This window comes from Diplotaxodon limnothrissa, linkage group LG3 (assembly GCF_057381915.1).
Source record: "Diplotaxodon limnothrissa isolate DT_005_m linkage group LG3, D_limnothrissa_male_GT1.1, whole genome shotgun sequence".
Classification (NCBI taxonomy): domain Eukaryota; kingdom Metazoa; phylum Chordata; class Actinopteri; order Cichliformes; family Cichlidae; genus Diplotaxodon; species Diplotaxodon limnothrissa.
The window spans coordinates 21,231,137-21,257,152 of NC_140598.1; the positions used below are offsets into that span (position 1 = coordinate 21,231,137).

At 43.9% G+C, this 26,016-nt stretch overlaps 2 protein-coding genes across 2 annotated transcripts; one reads left to right on the forward strand and one right to left on the reverse strand.

Moving 5' to 3' along the window:
* The first annotated feature begins 14,704 nt into the window (after positions 1 to 14,704).
* On the forward strand, positions 14,705 to 16,093 carry LOC146634889 (nuclear factor 7, brain-like). Its single transcript, XM_085342784.1, has one exon. The coding sequence runs from the start codon at positions 14,705 to 14,707 to the stop codon at positions 16,091 to 16,093; it is 1,389 nt and encodes a 462-aa protein (XP_085198910.1).
* Positions 16,094 to 21,507: 5,414 nt separating this feature from the next.
* On the reverse strand, positions 21,508 to 24,697 carry LOC146634890 (uncharacterized). The gene is made up of 5 exons (XM_085349989.1): positions 24,688 to 24,697; positions 24,471 to 24,572; positions 23,747 to 23,941; positions 23,251 to 23,532; positions 21,508 to 21,554 (listed from the first exon to the last, which is right to left on the reverse strand). Exons 1-5 carry the CDS (start codon positions 24,695 to 24,697, stop codon positions 21,508 to 21,510), a joined length of 636 nt encoding a protein of 211 aa, XP_085206115.1.
* Between the last annotated feature and the right edge of the window lie 1,319 nt (positions 24,698 to 26,016).

The following is a 26,016-nucleotide window of genomic DNA, read 5'->3' on the forward strand; positions in this document are numbered from 1 at the left end:
TTAAGGAGCCAAGAGGTGGAAAAGGGGCGGAGCGAGCTTTAAAGGAAGGCTACAAATTGGTTCACGCCATAACTCGGGACCATGGGGGGGAATTGGAGTTCATTATGTTTGGTTTAGTTAGGTTTTGTGTGTTTTACCCCTTTTCCTGTTTTTGTGGGCTGATCAGCCACTATTTAAGTTTCCCCTTTGTCTCATTAAGTTAGGTCAGTTTGTTTGAGTTATCAGTTGTGTTGTTAACTTTGAGTAGAGTTTTGTTAGTTTGACCTCTTTTATGGGCCCAAGATTTTGATTCTTTTTGCATGAGTTAACCAATTATGTTTTTTGGGTTAAATAAAAAAATCATTTTTTGGACTTTAACCTGTGCCTAAGTTTCCTTCACTGCTCGGTCCATCACAAGTGGTGTCAGGAGTGGGATCAGCAGTTGAAGGCACAGGATTTTTTTTTTCTCTTTTTTTCCCCTCTTCACTCATCAAGCCATGCACAGAATGGGAAGGAGTGGCAGAGGAGCAAAAGGAGATTGTCAAAACCAGCCAGTTGGAGTTGTAGAGCAAGTAGAAGGAGGAGAGGAAAATGGAGCCTCTGGAGGGGTGGATAGTACTGAGAGCCAAGGTAAGGAGCCGACAATGTCAGAACTGATTTCCATGCTTCGTTCTCATATGGGTCAGCAGGAGGCCCAGGAAGCAAGAAGAAGGGAGGAGTTTACCCACCAGGAACAGCGCTTTAGAGCACTGCAACATCAGTTTCAGCTGTTGCAGGTAGAAGTGCAAGCTCGTACCTCCCCGGTCCCTGAGCCTCAAATAGAGGAACCTGAACAACCAGAGGTAGAGTCCTTTGAAGAGGAGGATCCTCCCTGTGCTGGCTCCAGTAATGAGCAAATACATCCTCAGTCAGGTCAGTCTCGCTTTTATGAACCCAGGCTGGAAAAATTGACAGAGGAGGATGATATTGAACATTTTTTAACAACATTTGAACGCATGGCTGTAGTTTGCCGGTGGCAAAAAATGGACTGGGTTTTTCATCTGATTCCTTTACTCACTGGCAAAGCAAGAGGTGCGTATGTTCATATGGATGACTCTCTAGACTATGACAAAGTGAAAGCAGCTATCCTTCAAAAATATGACATTAATCCTGAGACATATAGACTGAGATTCCGTTCACTGGAGGTAAAACCTGATGAGAATCCAAAAGAACTATATGCAAGATTGAAAGAGTTATATGAGAAGTGGGTGAAGCCAAAAGGAAAAACGGTGCATGAGGTTAGTGAAATATTAATTTTAGAACAATACTTGAGAATGCTGTCTCCTGAGTTACAGATATGGATTAAAGAACGCAATCCAAACTCTGCAGCGGCGGCTGCAGAGCTAGCTGATGTGTTTGTGGCAGCACGGAGAAAAGGACAGCCATGGAGCCACACAGCATGGAAAATGAGAGATGGTTCAAAATCTGTCCCTCACTACCAGAAAGCAGGGGTGAGTAAACCTCCAAAGAGCCAGTCTGTCAATATGCCGTCAAGACCTCCACCCAAGACTGTGATTTGTTATTTGTGTGGGATGGAGGGCCACACAAAACCTATGTGCCCAAAGAATGCTACAAAAATAACGCAGATGTGTTTTGTGCCCCGACAAAGTGTGGAGCCTAAAGTGGAGTTTGAGAATGGTTTCAAAATGACCTTAGTTGAGGTTGATGGGAAACCATTAAAGGCCCTTGTTGACTCAGGAAGTACTCAGACTCTTGTGCACCGAGACTTTGTACCCGCAAATAAAGTTAATGTGGAGACAATCCCTGTTCGCTGCATTCATGGAGATGAGAGATCATATCCAACAGCAGATCTGTACATCAAGGTACAAGGACAAACGTATATTCTAAATATTGGTGTTGCAGAGAATCTGCCATTTCCAGTAGTGCTGGGTCGAGATCTGCCTGTGTTGTTTGACTTGCTGAATCCTAGTTATACATGCAATGTTGCAGTAACAAGAGCTCAAGCTAAGAAGAAAGAGGAGTCCCTACACCCACTCCGTGCCTTGCCCTTCTATGATGCGGACATAGAGACTGCACCCGGGAAGTCTCGTAAGTCAAGTGGACAGAGAAGGCAAGAGAAGTTTCTACATACTGCTGTTCGAGAAGCTCCTAGCACAGAGCCTGAGTTACCTTTGGGTTTCAAAATCCCTGTTAATATTATTGAAATGCAACATGACGATCCATCTCTAACATCTCTGTTCCAGAAAGCTGCAGAGAGGAACCAAGGAACTAAGCAAGATTTGAACAGCAGGGGGGAGTTTCTGCTGAAAGATGGCATTCTGTATCGTCAGCAGGGTTCAGCATTGCAGTTGGTGGTTCCTACAGCAGTCCAGAAGGTGGTGCTCTCCTTGGGACACTCCATTCCATGGGCTGGCCACTTGGGAAAGCACAAAACCATGGCCCGCATTAGAAAATATTTTTATTGGCCTGGTGTGCGCTCGGATGTAACACTGTTCTGTAAAAGCTGCCCTCAGTGCCAGAAGTCTTCTCTTAAAATCCCCTCCAGAGCTCCTCTCCAGTCTCTACCAATTATCAGCACTCCATTTGAACGGCTAGGAATGGACATTGTTGGTCCTCTAGAAAGGAGCAAGGCAGGCAACCGTTACATGCTGGTTGTGACAGATTACGCTACAAAGTATCCAGAGGTCTTTCCTTTGAGATCAATAAAAGCCAAAGCAGTCGCCCTCTGTCTCATACAGTTCTTCTCAAGGGTTGGTTTTCCTCGTGAGATTCTTACTGACCGTGGCACTAACTTTATGTCCACTTTGTTGAAGCAGGTGTACCAGCTCCTTGGGATTAAGAGCCTGAGGACAACGCCATACCACCCTCAGACAGATGGCCTAACAGAGCGCTTCAATCAGACTCTGAAACAAATGTTACGCAAATTTGTCAATGAAACTGGTACAGACTGGGATCAGTGGCTGCCCTACCTCCTCTTTGCATATAGAGAAGTACCCCAGGCTTCTACAGGTTTTTCACCTTTCGAACTATTGTATGGCCATGAGGTACGAGGCCCCTTGTCTCTTCTAAGGGAGACTTGGGAGGGTGACCAAGAAAGATCACAGGCTGTCAATGTTGTCTCTTATGTTGTCCAGATGCGGGAACGGTTGGAGAAGATGACGGAGCTGGCCCAAGCCCACAAAGCGGAAGCACAGCAGCACCAGAAGGCCTGGTACGACCAGTCAGCTCGGCAAAGATCCTTCAGTCCTGGTGAGAAGGTGCTGGTGCTTCTTCCAAGTGATGACAGTAAGCTGTTAGCAAAGTGGCAAGGGCCATATGAGGTCCAAAAGAAACTTGGACAAACAACCTATAAGGTCGCTATTCCAGATCAGCCCCGCTCCAGCAGAGTACTGCACATTAACCTGCTTAAGGAATGGGTGGAGAGACCAAAAGCAGATGTCTTTCTGATCCGGGAGGTTTCGGAGGAGGAGGAAGTGGATGATCAGTATCTGCCAAAACCCACTCCTCAGGACCTGGATCTAAACCATCTTCCTGAGGAAAGACAGGCTCAGGTGAGAAACCTGTGTAAATTAGATGTGTTCAGTGAAAATCCTGGTAGAACGGACATTGTGGAACATGACATTGTGTTGAAAGATGGAGCTTCTGTGAGGAGAATGAGTTACAGGATACCTGAGCGTCTACTGATCCCGTTGAAAGAGGAGATCGACCTGATGTTGTCACTAGGAATCATTGAAGCCTCGAAGAGCGAGTGGTGCCACCCGGTGGTCCTGGTGCCAAAGAAGGATGGCAGTATCAGTTTCTGCATAGACTTCAGGTACCTGAATGCAATATCACAATTTGATTCATATCCAACTCCCCGCATTGATGACATGGTTGAGCGTCTTGGGAAGGCCAGATACCTGACAACAATAGACCTCTGCAAGGGTTATTGGCAGGTACCACTGACTAAGCGCTCAAAAGAGCTGACTGCTTTCCGGACCCCGTGGGGCTTGTTCCAGTTTAAAGTCATGCCCTTTGGACTGCATGGTGCCCCGGCAACATTCCAGAGACTGATGGACCAGATACTGTCTGACATGTCTGATTTTGCTGCAGCCTACCTTGATGACATAGTGATTTTTAGTTCTACCTGGGAAGAACACCTGAAACACCTGGAGAAGGTATTGGGGCGTCTTCAGTCTGCAGGGTTGACTGTTAATCCAGCTAAGTGTGCCATTGCCAAGGCTGAAACTGAGTACCTTGGGTTTGTGATTGGAAATGGAGTAATAAAACCTCAAGTCAATAAGGTCACCGCCATAGAATCCTGTCCTTTGCCAGAGATCAGAAAACAGCTGAGATCATTTTTAGGTATGGCAGGATTCTATCATCGGTTTATCCCTCATTTCTCCGCCAGGGCAGCTCTTCTGACGGATCTGACTGGTGCCCGAAGTCCCAATAAGATCACCTGGACAGAGGAGGCTAAGATGGCTTTTCAGGACCTACGACAATCTCTGAGTAAGAGCCCAGTGTTGCACAGCCCTGATTTTGAGAGAAATTTCATTCTTCAGACAGATGCCTCAGAGAGAGGATTGGGAGCTGTTCTGTTACAGGGACCGCCTGGAGAGCGTCATCCAGTGGCCTTCATCAGCCGAAAGCTGTTTCCGAGGGAAGTGCGATACTCAACCATCGAGAAGGAGGGACTTGCCATCAAATGGGCCCTGGACTCCTTTAGGTATTATCTTCTCGGACGGGAGTTCATATTGGAAACAGACCACAAGGCTCTTCAATGGATAGAGAGAATGAAGGACACAAATGGAAGGATCACGCGATGGTACCTTGCAATCCAGCCATTCCGGTTCACCATCAACCACATCCCCGGCAAGGATAACTGCACTGCAGACTGTCTCTCTCGCTGTCCCAGGGAGAGATCTGAAGAGGGGGAGTGTGTGATGGCTGCACTTACAGCCACACAGTGGTAATATCACCATGTTAGTATAGAGGCTTATAAGTAACATTGCATTCACATTTCTTTCTTTAAATATAGGAATTTATTTACAGAACAATAAATAACTGGTTTTGGTTTAGAATTCATTCACATATCCACATAACACTGCATTCTAAAATAAGTGCGCACATTTTAGTTTACACTGTTATGTATGATTAATCTTTTGTTTTCTGAGTTACCTTAGTTGCAGCTGTTCCAGTCTCTTGATTAAGGAGCCAAGAGGTGGAAAAGGGGCGGAGCGAGCTTTAAAGGAAGGCTACAAATTGGTTCACGCCATAACTCAGGACCATGGGGGGAATTGGAGTTCATTATGTTTGGTTTAGTTAGGTTTTGTGTGTTTTACCCCTTTTCCTGTTTTTGTGGGCTGATCAGCCACTATTTAAGTTTCCCCTTTGTCTCATTAAGTTAGGTCAGTTTGTTTGAGTTATCAGTTGTGTTGTTAACTTTGAGTAGAGTTTTGTTAGTTTGACCTCTTTTATGGGCCCAAGATTTTGATTCTTTTTGCATGAGTTAACCAATTATGTTTTTTGGGTTAAATAAAAAAATCATTTTTTGGACTTTAACCTGTGCCTAAGTTTCCTTCACTGCTCGGTCCATCACACTGATATTGGAAAACCTACCTTGACACAACCTGAAGTCTCTAACACAAGTCATGTGGACTATGTTCCTTCCGATGCTAGGTCTTCAGACCATGTTGTGATTGACATTCTCGAGCCCAACTTGACACCTACCATGACTGATGCAGATTTCACTCCACCAGAGCCTGCAGTCATTAATGATGATGCTGTTAGTACTGATGCTGGTGCTACAGAACCAGTGAGGTTGAGGCGCTCTGACAGAGAAAGACGCCCACCTCAGAAATTCACTTATGATGAGTTAGGAGAGCCGCTGACCTTGGCTATTAGCTCCTTTTTCCAAACCTTAGGTGTTGCATTCTCCAAAACTGTCGTGTCACCTTTACCAGGCCCCAGTTGGTCAACGATGCATGAAGGGACTCATGCCGTTTAGAGGGGGAGAGTGTAACCCATGGTTATTTTATTGCCAATTGTATTCTGTTTTTATTCTAATTTGAAGTTTTACTGTTTTGTTAAATGCTGAGTTTTCCCATGTACCGTGAATGCATCATAGCGCGTGCGTGGTGACTTTCTTTCATATCTATAAATATAAATATATGTACACTAGTGATTAAATAAGAAAATCTTGAAAAGAAATATGACAGGAGGGCAGATGGGATATTGCACAGGAATACAAAGCAGAAAATTACAGTATTGCACTTTTAAATATAAATATCAATAACAATAAAGTGGAGTGATCGGTGCAGATTATACAGAGTACTTGTGAAGCTGCAGGGTAGCTTCTGAGTGCTGTGTTGTGTGTGTTTAAGTGTTGTGGTTGAGGTGTCTTATGGCTTGGTGGTAAAAACTGTTCTTTAGTCTTGTAGTCCGAGCAGACAGACTCCTGTAACGTCTGCCAGATGGTAACAAGGAGAACAGCTGATGTGCTGGGTGGCTGTGGTCCTTGATGATGCTGTGTGCTTTACGGAGGCATCGCTGGAAATAAATGTCCTGAATGGCAGGAAGCCTTGTGCCAGTGATGTGCTCTGCTGCCTTCGCCACCCTCTGTAGTGATTTACGGCTGCTGGCAGAGCAGCTTCCGTACCAAACTGTGATGTAGCTCGTCAGCAAGCTCTCAATTGCACACCTGGAAAAATTTGAGGTGATGTTGGCGTTCATGCTAAACTTCCTCAGCCTCCTCAGGAAATAAAGCCGCTGGCGAGCATTCCTGATAGCAGTGTCTGTGTCAAGGGTCCAGGATACGTCTCGGTGATGTTGACTCCAAGGAATTTGAAGCTGCTGACCCTTTCGACCTTGACACCGTTGATGTGGATGGGCTGGTGTTCTCTGACTGGTCGTTTCCAGTATTCCACTATCATCTCTCTAGTTTTGCTGATGTTGAGAGTCAGGTTATTTTCCAGCCACCACTCGTACAGCGTACATCACCTCCTCTCTATAGGCCGTCTCATCATTGCCTGTGATGAGGCCTATGATGGTTGTGTCATCCGCAAACTTGATGATGATGTTGGACTCTTGTTTAGCAACACAGTCGTGTGTGAACAGGGAATATAGGAGGGGGCTAAGCACACAACCCTGTGGCGTACCTGTGTTTAGGATGAGTGATGAGGTGTGCTTACCAACTCTCACCACCTGGGGCCTGTTTGTGAGGAAGTTTAGAATCCATCTGCAGATCGGTGTTCCCAGCTCAAGGTCGACAAGCTTCATGGAAAGTTTCGAGGGGATGATACCGCACACTGTGCTTTGAGGTAGCAGTCAAGAAAGGTGTAGTTTGTGTCTATGAACTGTGCACACCTGTGTGGATCAGCGTGCTTGTATTCAAAAGGCTTCTCTATGTAGCGTTCTGTTTGAGGAGTGTGTGGGGAGCCATAGCCCCGTCCCCCAGGGCATGAAGCAGGCATGGAGGAGATCCAGGCCCCACAGTGCGAGAGCCCGAGGAGGACCACCGGAGAGGCATCTGTGCCACCCTCCTGGGAAGAGCTGAGGAGAGCCCCAAATGAGGGGTCCCACAGCAGCCATGGAGCAGAGGCCAGAGGGGGTTGCAGTCGTGTGCCCACGGGCTCTGCCGGCAGCCACCTGTGCCAAAGTGAACCGAGCTGCAGGCCCAGAGGCCTGAGGGCCCCCCCACTCCCCGGGCGCCAGGCTTCGCCAAGCAGCCACAGGCAGTTAGCCGGTACATACCTGAGCCCCGGACACCAAGAACCACCAACACACTGACGCCTGAGGGCATCAGCCACCGGCAGGCGGTGTGATGGGGGGAGATAGACTTCCATACTTTGGAGGGCCTGAGATGTTCCCAGAGAGGTGGAGTCTAAGACCTGACCTGACATATGGACACAGACTGACAGGCACACAGAGACACAAATGTGCATTTCCATCCCTGTGCACACATATACAAATACTCAGCATTCACCCAACGCAAATAATAATAATAAACTTTCTTTGTAAAACACACTAAAAAACCCAAGGGTATACCAAGGTGCTTGACAACAGGAAAAAGGAGAAGGGAGCGATAAGAGAAAGCATTTGGCACGTATAAATTATAAAACCATGACAACCATAATACATAGAAGTAGTTAAGAAAGCATAATGGATAAAAATGTATCAACGCACACCAAATATTAGCTAGGTGGAAAAGCAATATTAAATAAATAAGTCTTTATCCGTGATTCAAACAATGGCATAGAGTCAGACGCAACAGGAAGATTGTTCCATAAGACTGGGGCAGCTACAGCAAACACATGGTCGCTCCGAGACTTCAGCCGAGAATGAGGGTGCTGCAGAAGAAGTTGAGTAGCAGATCTAAGTGCTCTGACAGGAGTGTGTAATCAAAGACACTCATTGAGGTAGCTCAGCGCCAAATTATTGATAATTTTGTACGTGAAGAGTAGTATTTTAAAATGAATACGGTATTTAACTGGCAGCCAGTGCAAGTCAGCAAGAACAGGAATAATGGAAGAAAATTTCCTGCTACCCGTCAAAAGGTGTGCCACAGCATTCTGGAGAGTCTACAGTCTAAGGAGAAGGGAGGAGAAAAGGCCAATGTAAAGAGAGCTGTAGTAAGAGAGCTGGAAGTCACGAGTGCATGAATACGTTTTTCCAGGTCATTATGCGGAATATGGTGCTTGGCCTTAGAAATGAGGTGCCAGTGATGGGATTTCCAGCTCTTTTTAGAGAACTGGCTCTTTCAGCTCCCAACCGGCTCTTCAGGTTGTTTTGTTGCTGCAATTAATTTATGATTAACAAGAACATAAAATTATGCACAAAAGGAATTACTAATGTAAAAAAAAAAAGTGGTTTTATTTATATATGTTTATATATAAATATATGTGGTGGCCCCTAGAGACAAAGCACGTACAAACTCCAAAACACATTTCTAGGGTTAACTGAACTTCCAAAACAGAGCTACCTAGATCACTTAAATTACACAATTGAAAGCATATGTGTATTGTTTGTGTAATTTAAGAAAATGTTCATTTACCTGCTACTACCACACACCAAATCTGGTCGTTGGTACTTCCTGGCTTGTGTAGCCACTAGGTAACAAAAGGTCATCACTGCGCCTAGCATCCTGGAGTACTTCTGTTGTGTTTTGTACGTGCTTCGCAGTTTTTACGTGTTTTCGAGTTTTTACGTGTTTTGGAGTTTTTAAGTGCTTCAGGGTTTGTACAGGTTTTGGAGTTTGTACGTGCTTTGTCTCCAAGGCCCATGGTAAATATACTTTTATTTATTCACTCCACATAAAATGTAATAAATAAATCATATAATACAGAAATTAACTATTTCCATTTCCATGGCCCCTCCGAACTCCTCCCACACCCGAGTTTTTGCTTCAACCACTGCCCGAGCTGCATTCCGCTTGGCCTGTCGATACCTGTCGGCTGCCTCCGGAGTCCCACAGGCTAACCAAGCCCGATAGGACTCCTTCTTCAGCCTGGTGGCTCCTTTCACCTCTGGTGTCCACCATTTGGTTCGGGGTGACCACCACGGCAGGCACCGACCACCTTGTGGATGTAGGTCAGTGCAGCAGCTTCGGCAATGGAGGTGCTGAACATGGACCATTCAGACTCAGTGTCCCCAGTCTCCCTCGAAATGCTGCTGAAGGTATGTGGAGGTGTGTGTTGAAGATCTCGCGGACTGGGGCCTCTCCTAGGAACTCCCAGCAAATCCTTACTATAGGTTTAGGTGCGCCAGGTCTGTCCAGTGTCCTCCTCGATCACCTGATCCAACTCCCCACCAGGTGATGATCAGTTGACAGCTCAGGCCCTCTCTTTATTCAATTCAATTCAATTCAATGTTATTTACATAGCCCAAAATCACAACAAAAGTCACCTCAAGGCGCTTTATATTGTACAGTAGATACAGAGAAAAGCCCAACAATCATATGACCCCCCTATGAGCAAGCACTTTGGCGACAGTGGGAAGGAAAAAATCCTTTTAACAGGAAGAAACCTCCGGCAGAACCAGGCTCAGGGAGGGGCGGAGCCATCTGCTGCAACCAGTTGGGGTGAGAGAAGGAAAACAGGATAAAGACATGCTGTGGAAGAGAGACAGAGGTTAAAAACAGATATGAATCAATGCAGAGAGGTCTATTAACACATAGTGAGTGAAGAAGAATCACCCAGTGCATCATGGGAATCCCCAGCAGCCTACGTCTATTGCAGCATAACTAAGGGAGGATTCAGGGTCACCTGGTCCAGCCCTAACTATAAGCTTTAGCAAAAAGGAAAGTTTTAAGCCTAATCTTGAAAGTAGAGATAGTGTCTGTCTCCCGAATCTAAACTGGAAGCTGGTTCCACAGAAGAGGGGCCTGAAAACTGAAGACTCTCCCTCCCAGTCTACTTTTAAATACTCTAGGAACAACAAGTAGGCCTGCAGAGCGAGAGTGAAGTGCTCTAATAGGGTGATATGGTACTACAAGGTCATTAAGATAAGATGGGGCCTGATCATTTAAGACCTTGTATGTGACGAGCAGGATTTTGAATTCAATTCTGGATTTAACAGGAAGCCTATGGAGGGAAACCACGCATTACCCGAGTGTCCAGAAAATAGAGTGTCCTTATGGGCACTCTTATGTTTGTTTTGGCCAATCTGTGGTTTGTACAGTAGTCCAACAACAAAACACTGCTCGAATTCCGATCTGGAGAGGCAATTCCTCCTAATAATGCCTCTCCAGATCTTACTGTCGTTGCCCACATGAAGTCTCCCAGTAGGACAAAAGAGTCCCCAGGCAGAGCGCCCTTCAGCACTCCAAGGCAAGGCAAGGCAAGGCAAATTTATTTGTATAGCACAATTCAACAACAAGGTGATTCAAAGTGCTTTACAGAGACATTAGAAACAAAAACAAATAAAAAGCATGATTTAAAATTGATTAAAACAAGCAAACAAACAAACTAACTAAACACACACATTCACATTCACACCTGTTCGCGTGATCTGAACCCTTATCGTAAGGGGAGCTACCAGTCCTTCTGTGGACGAGCTACTTTCTATTTTAAATTCCCTGAATTTAAAATACTCTCTAGACTCAGTCTAGACCCAGCTGGGGAGCTACCCAGAGCTCTAAACCCACACCTGTTCGCGCGATCTGAACCCTTATCGTAAGGGGAGCTACCAGTCCTTCTGTGGACGAGCTACTTTCTATTTTAAATTCCCTGAATTTAAAATACTCTCTAGACCCAGTCTAGACCCAGCTGGGGAGCTACCCAGAGCTCTAACCCACTTAACAAACAAACAAACAAACAAACAAACAAAACAGTATATAAAATCGAAACAGATAAAATCAGAACAGTAGATAAAATCAGTAGTTAATGTAAGTTTTGAAATTTAAGCTTAAAAGTGTGGATTTGGTGCTTTATTCAAATGCAGCTGAGAATAGGTGAGTCTTCAACCTGGATTTAAAAAAAGTGAGTGTTTCAGCTGATCTGAGGCTTTCTGGGAGTTTGTTCCAGATATAAGGAGCATAAAAGCTGAATGCAGCTTCTCCGTGTCTGGTTCTGACTCTGGGAACTGATAAAAGACCGGATCCAGATGACCTGAGGGATCTGGAAGGTTCATACTGGGTCAGGAGGTCACTGATGTATTTTGGTCCTAAACCATTCAGAGCTTTATAGGCCAGCATCAGAACTTTAAAGTCTATCCTCTGACGGACAGGCAGCCAGTGTAAAGACCTCAGAGCTGGACTGATGTGGTCCACTTTTTTGGTCTTAGTGAGGACTCGAGCAGCAGAGTTCTGAATGAGCTGTAGATGTCTGACTGATTTTTTAGGTAGACCTGTAAAGATGCTGTTACAGTAATCAAGCCTACTAAAGATGAATGCATGGACTAGTTTTTCCAGGTCCTGTTGAGACATCAGATCTTTTATCCTTGAAATATTCTTGAGGTGATAGTAAGCTGACTTTGTTATTGTCTTAATGTGTTTTTCTAAGTTTAGGTCTGCATCCATCACTACACCCAAATTTCTCGCCTGGTTTGTGGTTTTTAGATGTATAGATTGAAATTCTCTGGTGACCTGTAATCGTTTTTCTTTGGCGCCAAAGACTATTACCTCAGTTTTGTTTTTGTTTAGCTGGAGAAAATTGTGGCACAACCAGTCATTGATTTCCTCAATGCATTTACCAAGAGCCTGTACAGGGCCTTGGTCTCCTGGTGACATTGTGATATATATTTGTGTGTCATCTGCATAGCTATGATAGTTTATTTTGTTGTTCTTTATAATCTGTGCCAGTGGGAGCATGTAAATGTTAAACAGAAGGGGTCCCAAGATGGAACCTTGGGGAACTCCACATGTGATACTTGTCTGCTCGGATGTGAAGTTACCTATTGATACAAAGTATTTCCTGTTTTCTAAGTATGTCTTGAACCAGTTTAGTACAGTTCCTGAAAGACCTGTCCAGTTCTCTAGTCGTTTGAGTAATATGTTGTGGTCAACTGTATCAAATGCTGCATTGAGATCCAGTAAAACTAGGACTGACATTTTTTCACGTTCTGTATTCAGACATATGTCATTAAACACTTTGGGCAGAGCGGTTTCAGTGCTGTGGTTCTGTCTAAAACCTGACTGGAAGGCATCGTAGTAGTTATTCTGTTTTAAGAAGTGACTGAGCTGTTGAGAAACTGCTTTTTCAATGATCTTACTTAAAAATGGGAGATTTGAGATCGGCCTGTAGTTGTTCATTTGTGTCTTGTCAAGATTGTCCTTTTTCAGTATAGGTTTTATTACAGCAGTTTTTAGTGATTCTGGAAACACACCTGATAATAAAGAAAAGTTGACGATCTGTAACAGGTCTGACTCTAAAGTCTTTGAGACCTTTTTGAAAAAACTTGTTGGCAGGACATCTAAACAGCAGGAGCAGGAGTTCAGTTGACCTTAGATGTCCTCCAGGTCTTTGCTGTTAATCGGGTGAAACTGTTTCATGGTGTTTAAACAGTTTTTTGGTGGACACAGTACATATCCTGGATCTGCTGTTGATGTACCAATTGCTTGTCTAATTTTTTGGATTTTTTCTGTGAAGAATTTGGCAAAGTCATTGCAGGCCATGGTCGAATGAAGTTCAGCTGCCACTGACACAAAAGGGTTTGTTAGCCTGTCAACTGTAGAAAATAAGACCCGAGCATTATGGCTGTTTTTAGTGATGATGTCAGAGAAGTAGGACCTCCTTGCACTCCTCAGTTGTAAATTATAATTGTGAAGTTTCTCTTTATAGATGTCATAGTGAACCTGGAGGTTTGTTTTTCTCCATCTGCGCTCAGCTTTCCTACACTCTCTTTTTTCATTTTTTACCAGTGTGGAGTTTCTCCATGGAGACTTTTTCCTTCCAGAGATAACCTTCACCTTAATGGGAGCAATAGTGTCCATTACATTTAACATGTTAGCATTGAAGCTATTGACGAGCTCATTGACTGACCCTCTGGACAGGTCAGGTGTTAATGGGAAGACCTGGTTAAAAATTGCACTACTGTGTTCAATTATACACCGTTTTGTGATCACTGTTGTTGATATATTTGTGTGGACTGAGATTTTACTTTCAAAGAAAACACAGTAATGATCAGACACGCCCACATCAGACACAGTAACCTTTGAAATGCTCAGGCCCTTGGAGATCAGTAGGTCAAGAGTGTGTCCTCTATTATGTGTGGCCTCCAGCTTTCTTGGAGTCCCGCCTAGGGTACTCTGAAGCACAACTCGGCGCATAAGCGCAGACGACAGTCAGGACCCGCCCGACCAGAAGGAGCAAGCAACAAATCCTCCCCTCCACTGGGAGAAACCCAGATATACAGGCAGCAAGCTGAGGGATACTAGAATACCCACCCCAACTCGTCGCATCTCACCAGGGGCAACTCCAGCCCATGGACAAAATAGCCTCTTGGATCCCTGGGACACACAAACCTCTCCACCACGATATGGTAGCGATTCACAGCAGGAATTTTTAATATTATTTAACGGTAATAAACAACATTTCTGACTGAAATCGTCTATGAATTAGTGAAAGTCAAATTGAGGGAATAAAGACAAGGACTTAAACTCAAAGGTTAAACTCCATCTTGAGCCGTTGTTTGTGTCAGACAGAATTTGATGTTGATGCTGTTACAATAACTGCTAGCACTTCAGTGAGAGGACCCAAAATCTGCAACAAATTAAATCCACCTTAACATCACCTGTATTTGTGTGACAGCACTACACTCCAACTAAAGGGGACCTGACAAATAACCAGAACAGTCTAAAATAAAAACTGCCAAACAGCTAAGTCACACTTTATTGTATGAGATTCAAAAAAGATTTTGTTTCCTGACTTGCAGTGAACATCTGCACTCTGCTGTCATACTCACACATTTATAACAGGAAGTGGAAAGAAGCTCGATCCCTCACGTCACTTACATGCAACAAACCAGGAAACAGGATGTTCTTCTTCATCAGTGCAGAGAGACGCACAGACGATCATACTGAGCTCAGACCAAACTAGCAGCTTCCTCTGAGTGAGTCCAGCTACAGGAGAGAAAAGTGGAAAACTCCAACACTGCTGCTTCAAGCTGCTGACGCTCCACACACTGAATGTGAGTTTGAGCAAAAACACGACTCAAAGTAAGTTTCAGTGAAGGTGGTAGAGGAGGGAGGGGAGCCAGGACTGACTGTACTTCCTGTCTGCTGTTTTCAGCTTCACTCACAGACTCAATGGCTTCCAGATCAGAGGTGGATCTCTGCTGTCCGGTCTGTCAGGAGGTCTTCAGAGATCCTGTTCTTCTGTCATGTAGCCACAGCTTCTGTGAACACTGTTTGAAGAGATGGTGGAGAGAGAGACCAACACACGAGTGTCCAGTTTGTAAGGAAATATCAGTTTATGAACCACCTTTAAACCGAGCTTTAAAGAACCTGTGTGAGTCGTTCTTACAGGAGAGAGATCAGAGAGCTTCAGAGGATCTCTGCAGTCTGCACTGTGAGAAACTCAGACTCTACTGTCTGGACCATCAGCAGCCAGTGTGTCTCGTCTGCAGAGACTCAGAAAATCACACCAATCACAGATTCAGACCCATCGATGAAGCTGCACAACAACACAAGAAGGAACTTCAGGAAACTCTGGAGCCCTTAAAGGAGAAGTTAAAGGTTTGTGAAGAAGTTCAAGTGAAGTTTGATCAAACAGCAGAACACATTAAGGTCCAGGCCCGACACACAGAGAGGCAGATTAAGGAGCAGTTTAAGAAGCTTCACCAGTTTCTCGCAGAGGAAGAGGAGGCCAGGCTGGCTGCACTGAGGGAGGAAGAGGAGCAGAAGAGTGGGATGATGGAGGAGAAGATGGAGGCTCTGAGCAGAGAGATAGCAGCTCTTTCAGACACAGTCAGAGCCACAGAGGAGGAGCTGAGAGCTGAAGACGTCTCATTCCTGCACAACTACAAGGCTGCAGTGGAAAGAGTCCAGCGCTGCCCCCTGCTGGATGATCCACAGCTGCCCTCAGGAGCTCTGATAGACCAGGCCAAACACCTGGGCAACCTGACCTTCAACATTTGGAACAACATGAAGGACGTGGTCTCCTACACTCCTGTCATTCTGGACCCAAACACTGCTGATCCAAACCTCATCCTGTCTGAAGATCTGACCAGTGTGAGAGAAGGAGAGAAGCAGCAGCTTCCTGATAATCCAGAGAGGTTAAATGGATTAATCTTCTCAGTTCTGGGCTCTGAGGGCTTTAACTCAGGGACTCACAGCTGGGATGTTGATGTTGAAGAGAGTACATGGTGGGGACTCGGTGTGTTAGCAGAGTCTGTGCAGAGGAAGGGAGACATACAGTCTGGATTATGGGTAATAGGGTGCAGTTTAGGTACGTACTACACACACTCGCCATCAGCTCCTCTCACTGATCTCTCAGTAGAGAAGAAGCTCCAGAGGATCAGAGTGAATCTGGACTGGAACAGAGGAAAGCTGTCGTTCTCTGATCCTGATACTAACACACGCATACATTCCTTCACACACACTTTCACTCACAGGTTGTTTCCATACATTAACACTGATGATACAGTGAAGGTGTTGCCGTTGAAGGTGTCAGTGTCAGTGCAGCAGATGAGTTGAGGATGATGATGTTTCTAATGTTGTTTCCTGTCAGTGAGTTGAAGCTGTTAAACTGCAGCTGTCCTCCTGCTGCCTCGTTGTTCCAAAGCTCTTTGTTTCTCTTTTAGTTTCACTGTTTCTTTCTGTTTCTTCTGTCCACCTTCTCACATGGAAAATCATTTCACTGTTTCTCACTGAATGACTCCCCAAACTAGATTTGAAGTTCTATCAAGTTTCTAATCATTACAAGTGATTCATGTTTCTATTTGATGTGTAAATGGAGATGATTTAGTTTGCTGGGATATGGACTGACATGTGTTGAATGGGAGGAGCAGTTTGTTGTTGTCTTCTTGTCTGTTTATGACAACAATAAATATGTTGTTGAAACAATGATTCATGTTTAACTCCATATATGAAATGTTTCTGATCTTTGAATTCTGTTTGATTAAAGACTTTCTTCATGACACAAATGAGATTTCAGTGTATTAATAGAACTAAATAAGCTCAGAGTTGAAAGGCTGGAGTATTATGTACGTGCTTCACTGTCAGGATCTTCAGGGGGATTCAAAGGGAAACATCAAACTGCTGTAATGAGATAAACTAGTTGGGCTGAACACACTTATCTGTAGTTTGTCTCCATCCAGGATCATCAGAATATAATGAACATGTGTGAAGAGCCACAAAATGCTGCTGCCCTCTCAGCATGATGAGCTCCAGCCTTTGTTAGCAGGACAACAGGAAACATGAGACAACTTTCAGAGACAGTAACCAACTGTGGCCACAAGATGGCAGCAGCTGATCTGAGATCCTTTATTGGACAGAATGACTCTGCTCTGTGACATCATCAGAGAGACGGCCTTCACTTTTATATATCTGAAGTCATGTCTGCACTGCCTGCCTTGTTTGTCCTGAGCTCCTATATGTGAATGTAAGGAGAGAGAGCAACAGCACAGTGGATCAAAGCTGCAGATGATGATCACACACACACCTCAAAGTGTCACGATCTTGGGTCTTATGACCCAGCGATTTGAGTTTTAGTTTATTTTGATGTTTATAGTAAATGGTAAATGGCCTGTATTTATATAGCGCTTTACTAGTCCCTAAGGACCCCAAAGCGCTTTACATATCCAGTCATCCACCCATTCACACACTGGTGATGGCAAGCTACATTGTAGCCACAGCCACCCTGGGGCGCACTGACAGAGGTGAGGCTGCCGGACACTGGCGCCACCGGGCCCTCTGACCACCACCAGTAGGCAACGGGTGAAGTGTCTTGCCCAAGGACACAACGACTGAGACTATCCAAGCCGAGGCTCGAACCGGCAACCTTCCGATTACAAGGCGAACTCCCAACTCTTGAGCCACGATCGCCCACATAGTGTATGGTTAAGCTCATTAGGTTTTCTTTGTTCATTTGCTTATTAGTCTGCCCTTGTCTTTTCAACCCCTCTGTTAAGTCTCTCTTGCCCTTCATGTGTTTCATGCCTGGATGTCTTTTGTTAAGTTCATGTGTCAGGTTTGCGTTTCAATATGTGTCCTGTTTTATCTTGAAAATCTGGGAAAGTCTATGCCAGCACCCTGGCATAGACTTTCCCAGGGAGGCTGAGGAGTGTGCCCCTGATCTCCATGCAACATTGTAGAGGCGTGTCAACCAGGATAGCCCTACAACGTCCAGAGCCTTCAGGAACTCGGGGCGGACCTCATCAACACCAGGGGCTCTGCCACCAAGGAGTTGTTTAACTGCCTCAGTGACCTCGCCCCCTAGAAATTGGCAGATCATTCCACTCATCCCCAGACTCTGCTTCCTCCTCGGAAGACGTGTCAGTGGGATTCAGGAGGTCCTTGAAGTATTCCTTCCACCGCCTGACAATTTTTCAGTTGACGTCAGCAGCGCTCTGCCAGCACTATACACAGTGTAGGTAGAGCACCGCTTTCCCCTCCTGAGACGCCTGACGGTTTGCCAGAATCTCTTCGAGGCAGTCCGAAAGTCTTTTTCCATGGCCTCTCCATACTCCTCCCACACCCTAGTTTTTGCTTCAGCCACTGCCTCAGCTGCATTCCGCTTGGCCTGTCGATACCTGTCGGCTGCCTCCGGAGTCCCACAGGCTAACCAAGCCCGATAGGACTCCTTCTTCAGCCTGGTGGCTCCTTTCACCTCTGGTGTCCACCATTTGGTTCGGGGTTACCACCACGGCAGGCACCAGCCACCTTGCGGCCGCAGCTCAATGCAGCAGCTTCAGCAATGGAGATACTGAACATAGTCCTTTCGGACTCAGTGTCCCCAGTCTCCCTGGGAATGCTGTTGAAGCTCTGCCGGAGGTGTGCGTTGAAGATCTCGTGGAATGGGGCCTCTGCTAGACGTTCCCAGCACACCCTCACTACGCGTTTAGGTGCACCGGGTCTGTCCAGCGTCCTGCCCGCCACCTGATCCAACTCACCACCAGGTGGTGATCAGTTGACAGCTCAGCCCCTCTCTTTACCTGAGTGTCCAGAACATATGGTCGCAGGTCTGGTGATACGATTACAAAATCGATCATCGATCTGCGGCCTAGAGTGTCCTGGTGCCACGTGCACTTATGGACACTCTTGTGTTCGAACAGGGTGTTCGTTATGGCCAAACTGTGATTAGCACAGAAGTCCAATAACAAAGCATCGCTCGGGTTCAGATCAGGGAGGCCGCTCCTCCCAATCACGCCCCTCCAGGTCTCGCTGTCGTTACCCACGTGAGCATTGAAGTCTCCCAGCAGGACAACAGAGTCTAAAGGTGGAGCACCTTCCAGCACCCCCCCGGCCCACGGACTCTAAGAAGGCTGGGTACTCTGAACTGCCACTCGGCGCATAAGCGCAGATGACAGTCGGGACCTTTTCCCCGACCCTAAGGCGCAGGGAACAGACCCTCTCATCCACCGGGAAAAACCCCAACATACCGGCAGCAAGCCGAGTGCATATTAAAATACCCACCCCAGCCCGCCGTCTGTCACCAGGGGCAACTCCAGACTGAGACAGAGTCCAGCCCCTCTCCAGGAGACTGGTTCCAGAGCCCAAGCCATGCGTAGAGGTGAGCCCGACTATATCTAGCTGGTACCTCTCAACCTCACACACTAACTCAGGCTCCTTCCCCACCAGAGAGGTGACATTCCATGTCCCTATTGCCAGTCTTGGCAGCCGGGGATCAGTCCGCCAGGGCCTCTGCTCCTGGCCGCCACCCGGCACACAATGCACCCGACCCCTATGGCACTCCTGCGGGTGGTGGGCCTGCGGGAGGATGGGCCCTTGTCTCCTCTTCGGGCTGTGCCCGGCCGGTCCCCATGGACTAAGGCCCGGCCACCAGACGCTCGCCCTCGGGCATCCTCCCCGGGCCTGACTCCAGGGCGGGGCCCCGGTAACCCTATCCCGGGCAGGGTAAACTGTTCCCTCGATGTTCTCTTCATTAGGGTCTTCTGAATCGCTCTTTGTCTGGTCCCTCACCCAGGACCAATTTGCCATGGGAAACCCTAGCAGGGGGCAAAAGCCCCCAGACAACATAGCCCCTGGGATCCCTGGGACACACAAACCCCTCCACCACGATAAGGTAGCGATTCACGGAGACATAAACATAAAATAATTAGAACACCATACATTACAAATTTTCACAATATTACACTACAATTATGCCAAATACCTTGTAGTGTTGGTAAACTAACCAGGCTTTTGCAGATAGCTCGCTGAAGTCCTTAGCGTGATTATTAAAAGTGGGCCTCACAGCCTATATTATCACGCCCAAACCTCGTGATAATAGTGGTGCAACAAAACCTTGTTCTTTGTGACAATGTAACTCATGGTTATTTTATTGCCAATTGTATTCTGTTTTTTATCCTAATTTGAAGTTTTACTGTTTTGTTAAATGCTGAGTTTTCCCATGTACCGTGAATGCACCATAGCGCGTGCGTGGTGACTTTCTTTCACTGCATCCGCCTGCACGGAGCTAGATGCGCAAAGCTGTGTGGATATTCAGTCTTGTAACGTGTTGCGCTACGGAATTAATGTTTCTATGAAGAATATCCCTGTGAGTCTCACAGTTGCAGTTTAAGTTGTGATTCATAGTCTAGTTTCTGGGCATAAAACCAGTCAGGATACAATGCTTGTCGGAAATGTGATATTTGTCTTAGAACCTGCTAACGATTGCTTAGCTGTGTTAGCCTGTGGAAAGTATGCTAGCGTACCCACATGTGCTCCCTGGGCTAATGCGCTTACATGTGAAGTTTTAGCTAACACACCACGGAGACACTTTTCATGCTTCATGATTTGCATTGAAATGTATTTTTGTTGTTGATAAATTGTTATTGGCCAATAAGAACTGTATAGATGTGTGATGTGTGAGGGGGGAAAAAAAAGGGATAACACTAGAGAAACACGTTTTATTTTACAAGTGAGTGATTGCACTGCACGTTGTGTGCAGGCTGGTTTTTTTTACGTGGTAGGAATCTGCTGCAAGGACCGAGCGGTGCCATCTAAGGACTGGATGCCAGTGGAGGTGCCTAGAAAGGATGTTCTCAATCTGAAGGCCACCTGTTTCCTTGGAGGGTGGTAGGATACAACGATTTGCAATTTTTTTTTTGGATTAACGTTTTTTCTGAGATCTCAGGACACTTTATGCTGTTACTTTTTTTCTTTTTTTTGGGTCAGATCTGATTCTACTTAACACAAAAAACTGATGCATCAAAAAGCAAAACTGTGACTAAAGACAATTAACACTTACTAAGAACACTGAATACTAAGTGCACTGAACTGAAATGGACAGCCTACCTGATACATTTATGGACACTTTAAGTGATATATTGTACATTGTTGAGATTTACATGGTTGAAATGGTCTAAATGTTTTGTTCATGTCTATGTTTTGGAGCATTTAAATGTTGAATACACTCAAATCACTTTTCTCCCTTTAAGTTGTTGTCAGTGTCTCATTCTGAGTGGAGGGATATTCCTTCTTTAAGTTGAGTTACCACTGCCAGTCTCCTTACGATCCTAACTGAACCCAACGAGAGTAGATTCTCAAATATTGTTTTTTTTTCTTGACTTTGTATGACAGATTACTGTGGATTTGACTGATTTTGGACTACTCAGTTAAAAAGGGTGACAACTAGATAAACATTTATTATTGTTAAGGTTCAAATATTGAGGAGGGATACAGGAGGAATCCAAATAACAATACTGGTCTGGCCGGTTTAAGTCAAACGATGATTTTTAATGAACACACGTGGGGAGATGTACACTGCAAAACATCAGCTGTAGATCTCCGCCCAAAAATACACCCGCAGTTGTTTTGTATCATCAAGGTATTATTTGTGATGCCCCCTCATGCGTCAAAGCAGATACAATATATGCATAAGTCTCAAAACCACAAATGTTCTATTGACAACTTTTGGCACAGTTTGAAAAGAACATTCTCCTCGCCTACAAGCCAGGTGCTTCCTGTTCATCTTCTGACTCTCGCTTATTGTCTGGAACATCAGCAGCACGTCCTACAACAAACTGTCACGTATGCCAGCACAAAATGCAGCTACAAGCAAAATATGTCTGAACTCTTACTTAGACCTAAGTTCACCTACTCTGCATGTGTGTATGTCACGACCTCAACTGCACTGTCTCACCTCTCAGCAGACAGAGGCCACTCTCATATGGGAAACACACCTGATAATAAATCTAAGTATGTAACTGCTTTAATTAAATGCCACTACTGAAAGCTTAATCAAAAGATATAAATGAATAAAAGATAATAATGAATAACCTGATTATTCAAATAGCATCATCCAAACAGCTCCTCAAAATAAGTTACACTTACTCTCTCTTAGTTTCACTTTCGCAAGCACGCTCTGCAAAAGCATGCGTTTCCTGTCAGCCTGCAACCTAGTCTTTCACACTGATGTCTGGGCCTCTCCCATACAAACCAACATAATCAGCATATAAACATTTAAGATTATAAAAAGCATTTAGGATTATAAATTAAACGCAACAGTTTAAAGTGGTTATAACTGCACCTGCAATAAAGGCTAATTGGGTGCCAATATGTTTAAACATCTGAATGCAATATCTATACTGTAGACTGTATTATTAATGCAATGGTAATGATAATGATTATGAAAAATAGCAGTAAAATATTTCCCTTATCTCCACATTATACACAAGATTAGACACACCTTTACAATATTGTGCACAGAAATGTACAAGCAAAAACATTTTAACTGCTGGAACCAACAATTAACCTTCTTTTTAACCTACATAAGCCTTTTCCGTGACACTTACAAAAACAATATTTCACAGAGCTTCACAAATGAGTGTAAACACCTTAAACAAATTATCCATAATGACTGATAATGCAGGAAATGGCTCTTGAAAATTTCAGAGTTTGGAGTTTCTTTAGTTCATTCCTGGGATTCCACCTTCCTCAGTTTGTAGTCTGTCAGCTTTAGTCAGACAAGATGGCATCCAGGCAGGTTCAGTTTCAAAATGGTCCTGAATGAAAAAATTCATGGATATTTTTGTGTTTTGTATATATTTATAGATATAAATCTTTAGAGGTTTGACATTCAGGCACACTGGGGAAAAAAAGCTAAATTCTCTGTATCACAATAATTTGGGCCCTGGGCCTGAATTCAACATCAAAGAATTTATTGACAAACAAAATTAATAACATTTGAAGGATTCCTTGATGTTCATATAGACTTTTGTTTCATTATCATTCATGTTTTCATACACATATTGTATACAAAGACCATTTGTTAAGTTGTTAGAGCTGTGTACATCATGCAATCTTTTGTATAGACAGCATACAAATGCAAAATAGGCATGCTACAATAAAGTGTTACCACAAAGGAAACTGAGGACTCATCACAAGACTTTATTTAATCATTCATTTTGACATGAACACCTACAGTATGAGCATTTTCATTTATTTAATTGTGACATTAAATCTCATATTGTAAAGACTCAACATTGTAATAAGCATTATGTTGTTCATTTAGACTATTTAGGTTTATCCTTTTTTCATGCAAAGTGTAAATCTCAGCTAAAACTATTCTCAGCTAAACAGTCTTTGTCAGTGTCACCAGCTGTCTTACTACATAATCAAACATGAATTTTGATTACCGGTATGTGGAGTATTAGGTCCCTGCCTCTGTGGAACAGGCAAACTCTCACTTTGGGACGGGGCCAAAGGACCCTGTGCTCCCACAGTGTTGGTTGGTTCACTAATATCATTGTGTTTCTGTAATCCTTGTTGTATCTGACAGACTGCCTGTGCATTCTTCTGACATCTCAGTAATCCTCTCTCAGTCTCATGAAAGAGAACATCAACATGCAGGATTACATTTGGAAATATCTGAGACCATCCTGTCCCACTTGTTGAGTAGTTTGTCTTTCGGGTATGGTGCATCACAACCAGGATGATGTCTTTATTACCTGCACACAGCAGAAACATCCCTAAATAAATATAATCAAATAAAAAGCCATTGCATTGTTACTGTTTTGGATGGTTAGAGGGCTGAAACCATAAGAAAAGATGTTTCCATGATTATCTTGAAAACTGAATTAAAATATTCATATGTATATTGATAGTGAGTAAAGTAAAAGAGAAACTATAAAACTATAAAAAACTGAACATACTTTATATTATTGTGACCAAGCTTTATGATACCTGGTGCTTTAGCCATGGCTGCCTCCACATCTGACCGAACACGAGAGTTGATTGGGCAGAAAACAATGACAGTGTTGCATTCCTGTAGGTCTATGCTCTCCACCAGTAGCTGTTGAGACAAATTTACTTGGTACAGCACATCTTTGTCTGCCCCGAAGGTCTCAGCTGTACAGTAACTGTAGAACTTTACTGCATCTGCACACATTTTGAAAAGAGGAAAAACTTAACAGAAAAGCTTTAAAACTTTTTTTTAGTTTGATTGGACGCTCACTCAGATGGCAAATTTTGTCTTCTTGATAAGAAACGAGGTTGTATTTACCATGTAATGAAGTAATGCATACTGTGGTACACAATGTGGTGTGATTTGTTAAAAAAGGGGGAATTGGCAAGAGGTTGAAACTCTTCTTCTTCCCTCCCATGGAAAATACTCTGGAAGCACCGTTAATCTACCAATTATTTAATTATTTTGTACAACTTTCAGTGTCATGTAGAGAATATTTATGAAAGTCATCTAAACAAGTTCAGAGGGTAAATGTATAACCACTGCCTTTACAAGAATATTTAAATTTATTCATCAAAAAACAAATGAAATCATTTTAGTAGCTGTCTTTTATTAAAGATATAAGAAATCTGATAAATGCTATTTTATCATACCATTTTGGCCTGAAATTGTATAATGAAAAGGTGAAATTTATATAATTCATACAGGTATTTATGCACATACCTGTATGAGGGTGTGTCACAAAATCAACGAAGCATTTGAAGAATTTGTTGATTTTATCATCCTCATGGCGTTTTTGATAGGCCACCAACAATGTTTTAGCAGCTGAAAAGATAAATGAGAGTTTCAGGCTGCTTCACTGTGAATGGTTTTTAGCTGCTTCAGCTGAAAAGTAGAAAAGTATTTAGTTTTCGTTTCCAATTGTTTGTCCAAGGTATACCAGGAGGCATTACTGATGGAGCTTTGGAAAGCGAAGGTTTTCTGTGTCAGAAATTCATTAACAAATTCTTACAGTGTGACAGTTACACGACAAAATGAGCAGATTAATATATGGCATGAAATGATTCAGAACATACTGACCAATAGGGCATGTGGCAGAGAAGAAAACTTTGCATAATTTCATTTAGAAATGGCAATACGGTTTAAGAAGTCGAAGAAGAAATACCCTTTAATTAGTTGGTACATACCCTCCCTGTATTCTTCTGGAAGATTGTTAATGTGTTTGTGCAGCTTCTGGAAGAAATTGCAGACAAATTGATTTATTTACAAATCAAACTACTGTTGATTTGCTGCTTTGACTCACTTAAAGGAATGACAGCTTTATTTTTGTTGTTTTTAATGAAGTGAATACTAATTAAAACTCCTGTTTTTTGCATTTACGTGTGGACGAGGAATACAGAGTTTGTCACACAACATCACAGGTATGAGCATTTTTTCACGTCACGCTGTGCACCACGTTATTGTTTACATGAGATTAATTGCAGAATGGCAGATAGTCAGATTAACAGTATTTTGTCACTATCTTCAGGTTTTACATGCTTGCACACACACGCAGTTACTGTGCCTCCATTTAGAAAGTCAGAGGCGTTATGGTGTAATTATTTTACATGTAGTTATTTTTTCCCTGTGTAATAATATTCAACATTGCTATCAATATATTTTTCAAAAAATGCCTCTGTGTAAAATGGGCTTAAAAACATAAACAACTGTAGGATCCTGTTTGTCCGTGATTTGAACCGGGGGAACAAATCGTGGCAGGATCAGCCTGATATTATTTGTATCCCGCTGTAACTTTACTGTATAAAGAGCTAACATCTCCAAAATGTCAGGAGTAGTTAGTCATTATGAGAAGTGTTTGTGAACTAAATATCAAGAATGTGGGATCCTGTTTGTCCATGATTTGAACAGCCCAGCGCTGCTCCCGACGAAGGGAAAACCAATCCTGCAGGGGAGACCTACCTTGGCACTTGTGCAGGTGAAACCAAAGGGAAGATATGCTTCTTTATATTTATTGTCTTTGGCTTAGAATGAAGTTGGTTTGGAAACATATTCAGCGATGCTTCATCTCCTGCTTTGCGTTTCTGTGGGCGCTAGCAGTGTCCAAGCGTTTTGTTGGCGTTTTGCCATGGCCCCCCCTGTCATGGGTGGGAGTTCCACCCCCCCAAAGGGGGACAAAGGACCCCCTGATGATCTTCTACTTAATCACATGAGCCAAGGTGTGAAACTGGGTATGGGTCACAATCAGCCAGAGTTTCGGGTGAGTTCATTG